This window comes from Podarcis filfolensis, assembly GCF_964270895.1.
Source record: "Podarcis filfolensis genome assembly, chromosome: 1".
Lineage (NCBI taxonomy): Eukaryota > Metazoa > Chordata > Lepidosauria > Squamata > Lacertidae > Podarcis > Podarcis filfolensis.
The window spans coordinates 116,023,823-116,040,551 of record NC_139604.1 but is presented as its reverse complement, the minus strand read 5'-3'; the positions used below and the strand labels follow the sequence as shown (position 1 = coordinate 116,040,551).

At 44.9% G+C, this 16,729-nt stretch overlaps 1 protein-coding gene across 1 annotated transcript in view; it reads left to right on the top strand.

The window, feature by feature from the left end:
* Window positions 1-3,472: 3,472 nt before the first annotated feature.
* The window catches only part of CLMN (calmin), a 79,592-nt gene continuing 66,335 nt past the window's right edge, over window positions 3,473-16,729 (top strand). Inside the window, exon 1 of the mRNA XM_083612345.1 lies at window positions 3,473-4,616. Coding sequence (XP_083468471.1) covers window positions 4,535-4,616 — 82 coding nt within the window. The 5' untranslated portion in view covers window positions 3,473-4,534. The remainder of the gene's footprint in view (window positions 4,617-16,729) is intronic.

The window sequence follows — 16,729 nt, the reverse complement described above, 5'->3', positions numbered from 1 at the left end:
CTCACTGGAAGGACAGATTGTGAAGCTGAGGCTCCAATACTTTGGCCACCTCATGAGAAGAGAAGACTCCCTGGAAAAGACTCTGATGTTGGGAAAGATGGAGGGCACAAGGAGAAGGGGACGACAGAGGACGAGATGGTTGGATAGTGTTCTCGAAGCTACCAGCATGAGTTGACCAAACTGCGGGAGGCAGTGGAAGACAGAAGTGCCTGGCATGCTCTGGTCCATGGGGTCACGAAGAGTCGGACACGACTAAACGACTAAACAACAAAGGGCTCTGAACGTCCCTTGACTGCCACCGTGAAGAGCCACTACCAGTGAGTGCAAACAGAACTGAGATCCAATAGCCTGGCACAGGTAGTTTCCTGTGTGCCTATGCATGCAAATCAATACATGTTTTTATAATGGAAGAGGTATATGTGAGCCGACGCACGTCGCAACTGGCTGGCACCCACAACTGTTGTTTGTTTTATACTTTGCTTTATGGGTATGATGCTGATACCTGAACCTACCCCGTCCACCCTATCTGATTGTTACTACCGATACTAAAAGTTGCTAGACCAGTTATGGAAACTTTGAGTTCTGGCTAAAACATGCCAAGTTCACAGAACAGAGATCCATTTGGAATCACAACAATCTATGGATCTATAGAATACTAACCGTGCGTCCCGAGATTGCTGGGGGAGCCCCGTATGAGAGGAAGTGCTAATATGTGACTCAGCATGTTATCTGAACCACGATAGCAGCTATAATACTTTCAGCCAAGGCACACTGACCTTTCACCAGCCTTGCCTGGAGATGCCACTGAACTCAGGAGCATTTGCAGTACAAAGCAGATGCTCTACTACCGAGCTACAGCGATCCATGCTAATCTCAGGGGGTTTTACATCCGAGTCAACATGCATGCGGAGGATCGTGCCGCACGTATCTTTATTGCACTTGCCCATGTATTAAGCACACAGGCAAGATGGAAAAGCTATAAAGTGCATAATTAAATATTTATTTCAATTACTAGTGGTCATTACTTATTTAACAGCTCAGGAATTATTATTTTTTGAGGGGGCGTATCGTCATTTCTCTGTGGGATAACCTCCTCCATATTTGCTTAAAGAAGGCAGTTGCATCAGGAGAGCAGCGCTCTTTCTCCACATCATAATTAGCAGAGGCTCTGATATCCTACTCACCCACACAGAGCTTTTTCCTTGTGTCTGTTGCAGGAGAATCACTTGGCCAGTCAGTTAGTTTGTATGCATTTCTGGCAGCAAAAGCGAAACAGGTCATTTTGAGGATTTTTACCATCAGCTTCTGCTTCCTCCCAAAGTTCACGATGATTTACAAAGGGGGTGAAGGAATTGGATGCCCCAGTAGAAAATTTAGCTGGCCAGTGGGGTAAAATCAGTTTTTGGAGCCCGGCAGTATAATGGCACTAAGCCATATGGTTTGTTGCACGCAAGACACATCAAGTGTCATGTTTATCTGAACAGAGGGAGATGGCTTATGATGTAGAACCAACTCCCAGTCACCTCTGACATGACAAAGGCAGAGAAGAAACAGAGAAAGGCTGAGCAAAGTAGGAACTCACTATAGGGTACAGAGCCACTTACACATTTTTAAAAAAGAAGAAATGCCTGGCCAAAAAAAAGAAAGTATTTGCATAAAATTTGCATATGCTAGCTGATATGTAAAGATGCAAATATTTCAAATACAGACACAGTCTATGACCATGTGACTTGTGTGCTGCTGTGGAACTTCTAACCATTAGTGGGCAACCTCAAGGACCCCTTTGCTCTCCCTTTTTGGGGTCCCTTGGACTGAACAGCCCTTCAGATTGAGGGCATCTTCTAGAAGAACTCTGACAGTTCTTCAAATAGAAAGCCATTCTGTAAAGTAAGATACATGCTCACCCTGCTATTGTGGCTCCAGCTGAGGCTGATCTCAGCTCACCAAGGTACCTGCTTCTGTCATCTCCCAATACCCACCATGGTGTGCATTGTCTCACACAAATACTTATGGCTATCCTTGTTCTTCCAATCATCTGGAGGTTTACCTCCTTCTCCTTGATGACACAGAAAAGGAGGTCCAAACCTGAAAACTTTGGATCAGATCCAGAGATCTGGCAACATTAAAAAGCAAGAGGGGGAGCAGAATGTGTCACTTGCCCTCTGTGATGTTTACCGGCGCCTAGGACCATCTTCCCAAGCTCTCCCAACAGCAGTACTGGTGCTAGTAGGGAAAATTTCGCAAACTGGCCAAATTGTACTTTTGAATCCTGGTCAAGAAACACCATTTCCTTGTTGCTATCCAGAAGAAAGGCATTTGGATTGCCTGCAATAAATTCAAGAGAGTTGTGCACAGTGCTTTTCTTCAAGGAAAAAAAGGTGCCGGTAGCCCGGTACTGCGTACCATTGAGTACCCCCAGGGGGGAGAAAAAGCACTGGGTTTGCATTCATTAAAATAACAAGGCCATCATCCGGAGAGACACTCCGGTTCAGAAGCGCCCCAAACGTGCGAGTCGCCTCCCAAATTAGGGCCATTCGATCCCTGCGTAAATAATTTTTCCAACCTGCTCCCACGTGAAACATGAAATCGGCTGAGCACGTGCCCTATGTTGTTGTTGTTTAGTCGTTTAGTCGTGTCCGACTCTTCGTGACCCCATGGACCAGAGCACGCCAGGCACTTCTGTCCTCCACTGCCTCCCGCAGTTTGATCAAACTCATGCTGGTAGCTTCAAGAACACCATCCAACCATCTCATCCTCTGTCGTCCCCTTCTCCTTGTGCCCTCCATCTTTCCCAACATCAGGGTCTTTTCCAGGGAGTCTTCTCTTCTCATGAGGTGGCCAAAGTATTGGAGCCTCAGCTTCACGATCTGTCCTTCCAGTGAGCACTCAGGGCTGATTTCCTTCAGAATGGAGAGGTTTGATCTTCTTGCAGTCCATGCGACTCTCAAGAGTCTCCTCCAGCACCATAATTCAAAAGCATCAATTCTTCGGCGATCAGCCTTCTTTATGGTCCAGCTCTCACTTCCATACATCACTACTGGGAAAACCATAGCTTTAACTATACGGACCTTTGTTGGCAAGGTGATGTCTCTACTTTTTAAGATGCTGTCTATGCTAGACCAGAAAGCTATTTATCGAGTGTCGCATATTGAGAAACACTCAACTGGCAAACGTATCTGGAACCCATCCAGTGCTAAATGAGATGGTTGGCGGCGAGAAACTATACAAGAACTTGAAGAAAAGAGCTCTCTCTCTCTCTCTCCTGTTGCAGCTTGTTACTGGCAGACGGTAGGACCGGAAGAAGCCCTCGTATACATTAACCAGTTTGCCCAAATTCTTCTTCTGGGCATTTAAAAACATTTGCATTGTTTATTTTTCCTTGAGTCCTGGATGCCCCCGGAACCTACAGGTTGGAGGGTTTTGCTCCTCCTCACGTCCCTCCTGCGCTCTCTCTCTCTTTCCTTTTTCTCCTCCCTTTTTTTCTGCTCGGGTGATACGGATCTCCTCCCTCCCGCCCCCCTGCGCTGCTTTCCTTTCCTCTCTGCCACACACACGGTTTGAAATCCCCAAGCAGGAATGCAGAGCTTGGTCTCATGTCTTCATTTTGCAAACGGGGGCTGCTGCTGCTGCTCTTGCTACCGGCAGAGGGGACGGTCGCGCTAACCAGAATATCTGTTTGCTTTTCCCAGAGATTTGGAGACCCCCCCGTCCCCTCCTTCTTCTCCTTCCTTCCTTCCTGCCTCCCTCCCTCCCACCCACCAATTGGCAATTGGAAAAAAATGATTAATCAGATGGCGATTGTTTTTTTATCCTCTTGGCCAGAAAAAAAAGAGAGCAGAGGAGGCGAGGCTGACGTTGGCCTAGAGAGAGAGGCGTCTGAATGGGTGGCCGGCGCCAGCGTTACGCGTCTTGCTCTCCAGTAAACATTAACCAGGTGGTGTTTGTGTGCGCATTTCTGCGCGGCGGCTCTTTCCTCACTCAAACCAGCGGCTGCGTCGCCTCTGTGCGAAACATCACAACATGCAACCGAGAATCCTCAGGCTTCACCTCCGTCCTCTAAAAACTTGAACCCACCGGGAAGGGGGTGGGAAGAGTTGGGGAGAGCGCGGGGCTTTCCTTCCCGTTCAGAAGAGGCTCCGGGTCCCACTCCAGCCAGCCCCCTCCCCATACCTTCTGCATCCCTGTCCGCGTACTGCCCTTTTCCTGTGCGTAAATGTGAGGTCTGGTTTTTTTTCCGGACCCACCCTTCCTATACCCCTCCTGTGTCTGCTCAGTGGCTTTGAACGCCACCCCCCTCCCCAAACTCTTCTGGCCAAGCAGTTCCTGCTCCCTCCCATCGCTCCCCTGCCGGTTGCGCTCTCCTCTCTCTCTCTCCTCCTTCTCTTCCTCGTTTTGCTTTCTCTCTCCCCCCATCCTGCCTCCGCCCGAGTGCGCTTTCGGAGAAGGGGGAGAGAGAGAGAGAGAGCTCACGGAGAGGGGTACCCCCGCTTTTGCAGCCGCGGCGTTTCCATCGCCACTTCTGCCTCGCTCCTTCATGGCTGGGAACGAATGGGACTGGTTTCAGCGGGAGGAGCTGATCGGACAGATCAGCGACATCAGAGTCCAAAATCTCCAAGGTAAAAGCAAACAAATAAAATACCTAGATTTTTATATTTGTCACCCCCACCCCCACCCCCACCCCGCACCCCAATCCTGCCCCTCCGTGTTTCGAGTTTGTGTGCGCGCGTGCGGCGTGCGCGTCCGCACCCGAAGAGCGCGCTCCCCTCCGGCTTTGGCTTCCAGATGGATTCGATTTGGGGATTTTAAACTCCGGTTTCTTCCTTCTCTCCCTCCCCCCCAACTCCCGCGTCTTAATTCCGCCTGTGCATATGAGCACAGCTTCCCATTCGCTGGCTGCTTTGATCCGCTGTGCCTGGGAGACCAAAAAATAAAAAGAAAGTGTATGGGTGTTTATCTTAATGTGTGTAAACTTAAGGAGAAAATAGTTGACGCTGGGGCACGCAGAGGAATTGGTGGTGGTGGGATGCTGTGTATGCAGGACTCGGGAATCGGAGGAGGCCAAAGATGTAATTTTAGGTGACTTGTTGAAGGTACATTCTGCTTTCGCTGCTCATTTTTTGCTTGGGAATCATAGAAAGAGAGACTTGTGCGCAGAAGGAGAAGCGGTTATGTGCATTAGCTTTGGTCTTTAACTTTAGGAAAAGTTGAAGCAATCAGCATTGCAGAGAACCTAAAAATGAGATATACTGTATTTACGTGAATCTAATGCACCATCGAATCTAACACGCACCTCCATTTTCAGAACCTTGAAACCAAAAAAGTATTTGCTGGCGAATGTAAATGGGGCATCAAAGCTAATGCGTAACCTAATTTTCATGACATAATTTAGCCAAAAAAGGTGTGCATTACATTTGAGTAAATACGGTAATGTGACGGTAGATCATGGTTCACTGGAAAACCACTGGGCCAATTTCTAGGCCCCCAAGGCCTGCTGGGATTCTTGCAAAGCATGCTGGACTTGATGGGCCCTGGTCTGAGCAAGCAAGGCACTTTTTCCAGCAGTAATGTACTCTCAGGAGCTCATAGCACTGATTAGCCATTCCTTAACCTCCCCATGCGCCACGGCAACTAAGTTTAAGTGTGTGCAACTGAAGCAATATACAGTATACAGTGCTGCTGCCTTCATCTCTTCTCTCCCTCCACTTATACTTTGTGAAATGCTAGTCATATTGATGGTATTTTGTATAGATGGCAGTAGATCCTGGGTGTGCATTCTTGCATTGTACATTGATAGACCATGAAGATTTTAGTAAAAAAGAAAGAAAAAGAACAGGGCAAGGCCTACATCTAACCTAGTCCTGATCTAATGGACTCCTAAGGCTGGATACTCTGATTTCATAGACATCCTTGCACTGTCCTTTCTTTCTCCTCCACAGCTTCTAAAGCCTATCACAAATACTCACATTTTCAGCGGATTAAGGGAATAAATGTGCTAAGTATATAATTTGGAGCATGGTTAAGCAAGGGCAGTGAAAATTTCCTGGGAAATTGTAATGGACTGTTTCCTATAATCTGCCCTTGCTTCCTCCTCCACATCAAGTAGCTTAAAAAAATTAAGCTTTCATTGGGTAAGTGGAAAAGTCCATTAAAATCGCATCTGACAGAAGACCCACGGTATCAGCTAAAGCTGTTGTTCCCAACATGGGGCACATGCCCCATGGGGGGCAATTTGATTTTTAAGGGGGGGGGGGTAATTCAAGAATAAGTTATTAACAGTGAATGGCTTTTTAGGTTTCCTCCACGTGAATAGGAGTCCACTTTTTGAATAATAAGAATTATATGTCGGGGGGGGGGAATCAGGATTTTAGAGATGTTAGGTGGGGCATGGCCAAAAGAGGTGGGGAACCACTGATCTAGAGGATAGCTAGGCAGCCTTTTTTCTCTGGGAGCAAATTCTTTTATTTATTTATTATTAATGTTGCAATACATATGTGAAATCTTTACATAATGATACATATACATTATATTCGTAAATTCACATTTTCACATTTCATTATGTACCAACATTTATCCATTTCTTATTTCTCGCCCTGTGTCTTCCCTCCATCCGTGCGTGACTTCCTTCTTATTATTTTATGACTTTATTATTGAGATTGTATTTTTGTATCTTAATAATTAAACATTCAATCTTATATATCTGCTTAGCTTAACTTAACTTTGTGAAATCAGTCTATTCCTTTGAGGGTAATAATCAGGAGCCAAAGCCAGCAGCGGTTGGGGCTAGAGGACAAATTGGACAGGCCACTCCTTCTCTTTATCTCTGCCACCCATCTCTCTCTTTTTGTCTTCTTCCGTCCCTCTCTCCCTATCTGTCTTCCTCATTATACCTGGCCAGTAGGTTGCCAAGGGAGGGACAAATCACTCTCGCCAGCGGTCCTGATCAATTGCAGAGGCATTTTGAAACTGGGCCAAGGGCTGCATGAAATGAGGCCTAAGGCCACAGGTTGCCAAGCTTTTGATCTAGAGCTAACAAGGCAACAGGAAGGGCTGTCCATGCTGTTATTCATGGGATATCCATGTTGTTCATGGGATAGCTGTGGTACCTGGTCAACCCCTCCAATATTGTGACATCGTTAGGATGGCTTTTACTCTTGGCAATGGGTAACTTTCAGAAATTGCATCCTTTGGAGCTCACTATTGATGCTGAACTTAGTGCGGACACCTGATTGGCATAGCCCACAGCAGCCCCGAGCTCCTGAACTCAAGCAATCCACCAGCCTCTGCTTCCAGGATTACAGGCATTTGGCACTGCACTCTTCCTCTTAGGTCACTAAGTTTAAATTATGTTTTCTTGAACATAACTGCTTGAATATAGCTAGCTAGGAAGAGCTAGAGACTACGGAAGCCATCTTTGCAAGTATGGACTCTTAAGTGTGTGTTTGTATGTATATGTTCATGCATACCCTGGTTTCTGTATTGAGAGGCTGGGTTATGTTTATATTTGAAATAAGTAAAAGAGATTGAGGCTTCCTCAGACTTGCTTGGAACATTTTCTACAACTAATGCTTTCAGTGGCCTTACACATTATGAATTCCTCCGGACAATTTATATGTTTGTCAAGGGTTTGGTGTTTTTTTAGGGGGGGTGTAGAGAGTCTTTTGCGCAGCGTTCCAGATCTGTGGTAGAACATCAAATAAGGCTTATTCCTTCACAGTTGGGAATTCAGACGTTTCTGGGTCAAGGTTGTTCTGCAGTAGTATTTCTGCAAAGGACTGGACACAGAGTCCATGCTGCTACTGGAAGGAAATGGTCCTTCCAGTATGTATATCTCTCGAGTGTCGCCATTGAGCATATTTTTCTTAAATGCCCATGCTCGCCAGAGTTCTCTGTGTACCCAGCCCCCGGTTCTGTGCCACGCCAGCTTTGCTTGAATTTCTTTACAGTTGTAATCCTCGCATGGGCTTAGGCCTGAGTTGACATGTTTAGGTTTGAGTTTTAAAAGCAATAATTTGCGTGCTTTCATCAGGCAAGGCAGAAGGACTGTAGCACATGCTTTTCCTCCAGAAGGTCCCAACTTCAGTCGCCAGCATCTCCAGGGAGGACTGGGAAAGAGTCCTCTCTGAAAAACCTGGAGAGCTATGCCGGTTGATGAAGAATTAGATGGGCTCCTGGCCCAGATGCAATAGGCTTCTAGTCTTCCTCTTAAGATCAGTAGGAACTAGGAGGAACTGGTTGCTAACAGAAATACACTTAAATGTGACTTTCATGAATGCTTAGAGGCATGTGCATGATGCAGTTTGGCTTTGATGCTCCTCCTCCTCAAAATCTCTGTTCTAGCTACCTGACACAGCCATCCCTGAAGAAGTAATTTTAGAGTATTTCTACCAGGCAATCTGTTATTCAAAGGCCAGTATTTGTAACAATCTTGGTTCCTCTTCTTCTTTAAAGGTCAAATATTGTGAGGTAGACAAAGCAACTTGATAGCCTGTGATCTTTGCAGGGTTGGGGGCTCTTTTAGCACACTTTGAAAGTGAAGTTTAACCTTTGATTTGGAACTTTATTTTCAGATCTTTGCTTTTATGCTGTGTATTTTTGTGCTTTAATATCGTAAACTGCCCTGTGACTCTCAGATGAAGGGCAGTATAGAAATAATTGTTATTGTTGTTGTTGAGTCTGGCCATAATTGAATGATCTTAAGCCATGATTTTGAGAGAGTGGAACTCAATTAGAAGTGTTGAGATGCTTTGAGCTGCTACTTGCATCAGTCAGTGGACAGGGAAGATGGGACTTAGTCTAGCAGTGTCTGGAGGGCCCTAGGTCCTACTTTCCTGGGTTGGAATTTTATTCTGGCAGTGCTGGTCTAAAGGGGAGTCCAGCAGTAGGTTTATAGTGGTAGTTTTAGGATCAACTGCAAAGGTGTATACTGCGCTAGGAAAGAAATTTCACTGGGAAAACCAGCTTGGTTTACAGCACTCTGTCAGAATAGACCAGAACGTGACTGGCGATGGAAACCTTGCAATAGAATCTCGCTAGAGCAAATTAAAGGAGAAATGGTACATGGATTGTTCTATCCGCAGTGCCTATAGATCGGCTAATGCAAAAGCAAAGCTGTATTGACTTTCATTAGCTTTCATTCCGTATGGATGAAATATGTCCAGCAAAGTTTATGTTTGCTCCTCTCCAGTAAGCCTGAGTTGGCAGGAGCTGTGCCAACTCAAGTAACAGTAAAAGAAGAGCTGTGGTTATACAGGGATGGGGAAACAATTTGCTTAATGTAGCCTATCCCCATCTTTTTAATCAACAGTTGATGTTAAGCTGAAGTATAGCTGTACCTTGTATTAAAATAATAGGTTTGGGATTACATGTCATTATCATTAGGAGCAGGGAGCAAATGTTCTTAATACGACAGGAAAGCATGCAGAGAAAATTGCTGCAGTTGATGGGAAGCGACGTGGTTTCTGTTTTATAACAGACTTGTTTTCTACTAATACCAACCCTAAGCACACTTGGCTGAGAAGCAAGTTCCATTGCACTCAGTGGGACTTGGTTTGGATCGTGTTGCGCATGAGCAAGTGACTTGAAACTGCAATCTTAAGCATACTTACCGTACCTGAGAACAAGCTCTATTAAGTACAGTGGTTGGACCTATTCCTCAGTAACATAGGATTACACTGTTTGCATAGGACTGAGCCGCCATTTTTTATAGCGTTTGTTGAAAAGTGCAGTAGACTTTTGTAGTTAAAGTCACAAATGAGAATTGAGCCAACTCCAAGGGGCCATGGGTGCTTGGGCACCCACAATAATGTAATTGTGGGGGCCAGGCACCCACAAAGTCAATAAGAAAAGCTGGCAGGCAGCAGCGGCGCTGCCTCCGAGAGAGAAGCAGTTCAGCTCTGCCCTCTCCAGCCAGCCAGCGAGGCAGCCTTTTCCTCGGAGTCTGAGCTCCTCCTGCGGAAAAGGGTGCCTTGCTGGCTGCGGAGAGGAGGAGGAAGAGCAGCCGCTGCCACCACTGCAAGGCAGACATACAATGTCACATACACACGCCTGCACGTCGTGCGTGTGATGTGGCATGTGCTATGTACATGCATGTGCATGTGACGTAGCATGCCTGCATTGTGGTGGAGGGCACCCACGATTCTGAGGGTGAGATGGCGCCCCTGCAGCCTAGTCTGTAAGAGAGAGAGAGAGAGAGAGTGTGTGTGTACACAAACATAAACACACATATATCTCAATATGTGCTAGGAAGGTTGTGAGGTTCAGGCTACATGCGTTTCAAGCTCATTGTTGCTCCTTTCGAGGTTTCCTGACCACTGCCGTAGAATTTAAAAGGAAACATTTTTAACAACACTTAAAAGGTGGCTCCCAACAGAATATTAAAACCACAATAAAACATCAAACATCAAAAACTTCCCTAAATAGGACTTCCTTCAGATGTCTTCTAAAAGTCAGATAGTTGTTTATTTCTTTGACATCTGATGGGAGGGCGTTCCATAGGGCAGGCGCCACTACCGAGAAGGCCCTCTGCCCGGTTTCCTGTAACCTCACTTCTCGCAGTGAGGGAACCGCCAGAAGACCCTCGGAGCTGGACCTCAGTGTCTGGGCTGAACAATGGGGTTGGTGACACTCCTTCAGTGGAATAGATCCACACTGAAATTGACAAGCTAAATCCTTTGACTTCAGTGGGTCCATCTGACTAACGCTGTAGATCACGCATTCACACATATATTAAAGAGTACATACATGGTGTTTATCATTTGTCAAATAAAATCTAGGAAAGAAGGGCTATACAGTAATGTTGAAACAAATATTATGCTTTTACGGTTGTTATAGAGAGTCCCGCCTAGCACTCATGCTGTGGTCTTCCTGGTGCCAGATGAAGATTTTTTTACTCCTTCAGGGCCATTAGAAAAGTGTTTTACTATTCTTTATACCTTTTGTGCTGCTGTTTTCTCTGTCGTAGGTTTTATACTGCATGGTTGGTTTTAGATTCCTTGTGTCTGTGTTTTCTATTTTATGGTTTTCATTATAGTGAACTGCAGAAATGTACTTAAGTAACTAAATAAATATTTTTGTGCACCTACTCTTTTGAAAGTTTTTTCCCCAAAGGGCAATATCTAATTAAGCCATTCTCAGAGTACACCCACTGAAATTAATGGTCTTGAGTCTATTGATTTTGATGGGTCTGCTTTTGAGTTGGTTATCATCAACCACCATGTGCTAAATTTTCTCCAGTTTCCTAGCGTTACAATTCCTTTCATGTCTTAATAAAAGGTAAAGGTACCCCTGCCCGTACGGGCCAGTCTTGCCAGACTCTAGGGTTGTGCGCTCATCTCACTCTATAGGCCGGGAGCCAGCGCTGTCCGCAGACACTTCCAGGTCACATGGCCAGCGTGACAAGCTGCATCTGGCGAGCCAGCGCAGCACACAGAAACACCGTTTACCTTCCCGCTATAAAGCGGTACCTATTTATCTACTTGCACCCGGGGGTGCTTTCAAACTGCTAGGTTGGCAGACGCTGGGACCGAACGACGGGAGCGCACCCCGCCGCGGGGATTCGAACCGCCGGCCATGCGATCGGCAAGTCCTAGGCGCTGAGGCTTTTACCCACAGTGCCACCCGTGTCCCTTTCATGTCTTAATACTGATGGCCAATTTGCACATTAACACATACTTTCTTTTTCTTTCTTTAGTAGCCCCCCCCCCCACTGCTGTTTTCACATTCCTATTCTGTGTGCAAAGCTTTTTTGCTCCAGCTAATAAACTACCCAACCATTCCTTCAGCTTTTTGCCCAGTTTCTTGGCTCATTCAGTAGCACTCCCTGCGACATCTCCTGTTATAGAACATCTCCTGTAATTGAGAGCATACCTAAATTGTTGTAATGTAAATATTAACACTGTCTCTAAATGTGTCCAAAAATAATAATCAAGCATCGTTAACACGGCATCACCAACATTTATCTGCAATATTATTATTATTATTGTTATTATTATTAAAAATGATTTTTAAAAAGAAAAATAGACAATACCTTTCAGTATAACTTTTTATAAAGTTTTCTTCAGTTGCTATGTTGGTTGAAATCATTGGCTGTACCATTCCACTGTGTAAGCAGAGAACTTCCTATTTGCTTACATATCTGTTTCATGTCTATACTGTTCATCTACCAGCCCCTCTCCAGGGGTAAGCATAGAAAAAGTACAAAATGCAACCAGCAAATATTAAAAGCGGAATAAACCAACTACATACAGCTGCAAACAACTACATACAAAACCTATTAGAAATTTTGCTGCATCTGTATTTGCCACCATGAAGTGGACTTTGCTCTGCTCACCACTCTTAAATATCTTTTTCTTTCTTTCAAAGCTTTGTGGTGGAATGCAAAGCATTTAATCTCCCTATGCCTGGAGGCAGCAGCAACAACACCTAACCAGCTAGCCACGTACAGGGATCCGACACGCACAGGAATTCAAGCAGCTGCCATGGGCCCAAATGGGCTCCCAGTTCCCAGTAGGATGTCAAGCCAAGCATGTACATCTGGCAAACTCCAGTCCTGAGGACCAGTTCAATGCGCAGGAGTAGACTTTCCAAGTAGCAGGAAAATGGGAACACTTGAGTGTCTATATAGTACAACTGTAAAAGCAAACAGATACCTTTCTGCATTCAAGCAAGCTCTTGTTTGCATTTTACTGTACAGTACATTACTTGTCCCAGGGCTCATGGGACTTTATAGGTGTGTTTGAATTAAGGGTTGGCACCTGGTTCTTGTCTGTATGTTTATTTAACTGTTAAAAGTATTTATAACCCACCATTCTTCTAGGTGCCTGGGCAGGATACAATGCAATATATAGACAAATGATACAAATAAAAGGATAAAATGCTGTATGAGAATTCTGTTGCATCTTCTCCATAGCTGAGAATTTTAGCCAACTAACTTCTACCTAGAGTAGACCCACCCCAATTAATGGATCTAATTTCATGTCCATTTTCCAATGGGTCTACTCTGGGTATAATTAACATTGGATACAGCTGGTTGTCTTGTAAGGCAAATTTACTAGTGCTCTTTGTCTTTTGTCCCCCGTCCCCCCCCCTCCCCCCGTGCATCATTGGTAAAATCTGTTCAGGGACTAATTGGAGCCTGACAAAAAGATGAAAAATGCAATTCTAGAAGATAAGCACTGATTGACTATAGCTGAGTTATTGCTTTGGGATGACAGGGACTAACTAGTCAAATATATTATATGTATTCTCATCGGCAACAGGCCGCATCGTCTGATGTAATGGACCTGGTGCAGCAGTCATCCAGATAAAAATCCAATCTGTTTTTCCACCCAATGTGATGTATGATCTGAATGCACCAGTGAGGTTTTTGAAGTGGTACAGAATGTTTGCCTTGCTCTTACTCTGAAGTCCAGGGGGAATTTTTTTATTGATTTTTAGAGAGGGCAGGGCTTTAAAGCTCCATTTGCTATGATGCCAAAGGCAATTTCGGCTGCCAAAGTGTGTTCACCAGCAGAGCTGCTAATTTTTAAAATAAATAAATAATAAAAAACCCTGTTGTGAATATGATAGTCTAACGTTGGCCTAAAGTCCTTTTATGACCTTGAGTGAGAACTTCTCAAACTCAGGGAATTCTTTTTGACCAAGTTGAAAAAAATCACATCTTGCTTGTTCCCAAATAGAATGCGAGAGGTTATGTTTAGAAAGTTTACTTGAAATGTTTGGATCTAAGTTTGTGAGTGGGGTGAAAGCCACTGACAAAAAGATGCATGTTGAAATTTATGGAGTTACGTGGAATTGATTTGCATAAACATTATCCTGTTCTGAATCCTTTGGTGAAAAGGAGCATAGTTCAGTGGCAGAGCAAATGCTTTGCATGCAGAAGGTCCCAGTTTCAATCCTAGCATCTCCAAATAGAACCCAAACATTGGAAGAGACCCATAAGGATCATCTAGCCCAACCCCTGCAATACAGGAATCTTTTGCCCAACATGGGGCTCAAACCCATGACCTTGAGATTAAGAGTCTTATGCTCTGCCAACTGAGCTATCCCTGGCTATAAAGTAGGGCTGGGAATATCTCCTGTCTGAATCCCTGTAAATCCACTGCTAGTCAAAGGTTTTACACCAAATGCACCAGTAGACTTGACTCTGCATAAAGGAGGCTCCCATAGCCTTACATTGTTGTTTGTTGTTGTTGTTGTTTAGTCGTTTAGTCGTGTCCGACTCTTCGTGACCCCATGGACCAGAGCACGCCAGGCACTTCTGTCTTCCACTGCCTCCCGCAGTTTGGTCAGACTCATGTTTGTAGCTTCGAAGACACTATCCAACCATCTCGTCCTCTGTCGTCCCCTTCTCCTTGTGCCCTCCATCTTTCCCAACATCAGGGTCTTTTCCAGGGAGTCCTCTCTTCTCATGAGGTGGCCAAAGTATTGGAGCCTCAGCTTCACAATCTGTCCTTCCAGTGAGCACTCAGGGCTGATTTCCTTCAGAATGGATAGGTTTGATCTTCTTGCAGTCCATGGGACTCTCAAGAGTCTCCTCCAGCACCATAATTCAAAAGCATCAATTCTTCGTCAATCAGCCTTCTTTATGGTCCAGCTCTCACTTCCATACATCACTACTTTGAAAACCATAGCTTTTACTATACGGACCTTTGTTGGCAAGGTGATGTCTCTACTTTTTAAGATGCTGTCTAGGTTTGTCATTGCTTTCCTCCCAAGAAGCAGGCGTCTCTTAATTTCGTGGCTGCTGTCACCATCTGCAGTGATCATGGAGCCCAAGAAAGTAAAATCGCTCACTGCCTCCATTTCTTCTCCTTCTATTTGCCAGGAGGTGATGGGACCAGTGGCCATGATCTTCGTTTTTTTGATGTTGAGCTTCAGACCATATTTTGCGCTCTCCTCTTTCACCCTCAATAAAAGGTTCTTTAATTCCTCCTCACTTTCTGCCATCAAGGTTGTGTCATCTGCATATCTGAGGTTGTTGATATTTCTTCCAGCAGTCTTAATTCCGGCTAGGGATTCATCCAGCCCAGCCTTTCGCAAGATGAATTCTGCATATAAGTTAAATAACCAGGGAGGCAATATACAGCCTTGTCGTACTCCTTTCCCAATTTTGAACCAATCAGTTGTTCCATATCCAGTTCTAACTGTAGCTTCTTGTCCCACATAGAGATTTCTCAGGAGACAGATGAGGTGATCAGGCATTCCCATTTCTTTAAGAACTTGCCATAGTTTGCTGTGGTCAACACAGTCAAAGGCTTTTGCATAGTCAATGAAGCAGAAGTAGATGTCTTTCTGGAACTCTCTAGCTTTCTCCATAATCCAGCACATGTTTGCAATTTGGTCTCTGGTTCCTCTGCCCCTTTGAAATCCAGCTTGCACTTCTGGGAGTTCTCGGTCCACATACTGCTTGAGCCTTCCTTGTAGAATTTTAAGCATAACCTTGCTAGCGTGTGAAATGAGTGCAATTGTGCGGTAGTTGGAGCATTCTTTAGCACTGCCCTTCTTTGGGATTGGGATGTAGACTGATCTTCTCCAGTCCTCTGGCCACTGCTGAGTTTTCCAAACTTGCTGGCATATTGAGTGTAGCACCTTAACAGCATCATCTTTTAAAATTTTAAATAGTTCAGCTGGAATACCATCACTTCCACTGGCCTTGTTATTTGCAGTGCTTTCTAAGGCCCATTTGACTTCACTCTCCAGGATGTCTGGCTCAAGGTCAGCAACCCCACTACCTGGGGTGTACGAGACATCCATATCTTTCTGGTATAATTCCTCTGTGTATTCTTGCCACCTCTTCTTGATGTCTTCTTCTTCTGTTAGGTCCTTACCACTTTTGTCCTTTATTATGGCAATCTTTGAACGAAATGTTCCTTTCATATCTCTAATTTTCTTGAACAGATCTCTGGTTCTTCCCATTCTGTTGTTTTCCTCTATTTCTTTGCATTGCTCGTTTAAGTAGGCCTTCTTGTCTCTCCTTGCTATTTTTTGGAAATCTGCATTCAATTTCCTGTATCTTTCTCTATCTCCCTCACATTTTGCTTGCCTTCTCTCCCCCGCTATTTGTAAGGCCTCATTGGACAGCCACTTTGCTTTCTTGCATTTCCTTTTCACTGGGATGGTTTTAGTTGCTGCCTCCTGTATAATGTTGCGAGCGTCCATCCATAGTTCTTCAGGCACTCTGTCTAGCAAATCTAAATCCTTAAACCTGTTCCTCACTTCCACTGTGTATTCATAAGGGATTTGATTTAGATTGTATCTTACCGGCCCAGTGGTTTTTCCTACTTTCTTCAGTTTAAGCTTGAATTTTGCTATAAGAAGCTGATGATCTGAGCCACAGTCAGCTCCAGGTCTTGTTTTTGCTGACTGTATTGAGCTTCTCCATCTGTGGCTGCAGAGAATATAATCAATCTGTTTTCGATGCTGCCCATCTGGTGACAGTGGCGTAGCGTGGGTTGTCAGCACCCAGGGCAAGGCAAGTAATTTGCGCCCCCTAACCCGTGGATTTGCGCCCCTAACCCTAATCCCCAGATGTTGCGCCCGGTGCGGCCGGGCCCCCCTGCACCCCCCACGCTACGCCACTGTCTGGTGATGTCCACGTGTACATTGTTGTTACAGCCAAATAATTATTTACCTGTATGACATGCACCTTTATAATTACTAGGACATCATGCTTCCATTCTGTAAGCTATAGAATTCATAATTTGCTATACAGTGGTACCTTGGTTTTTGA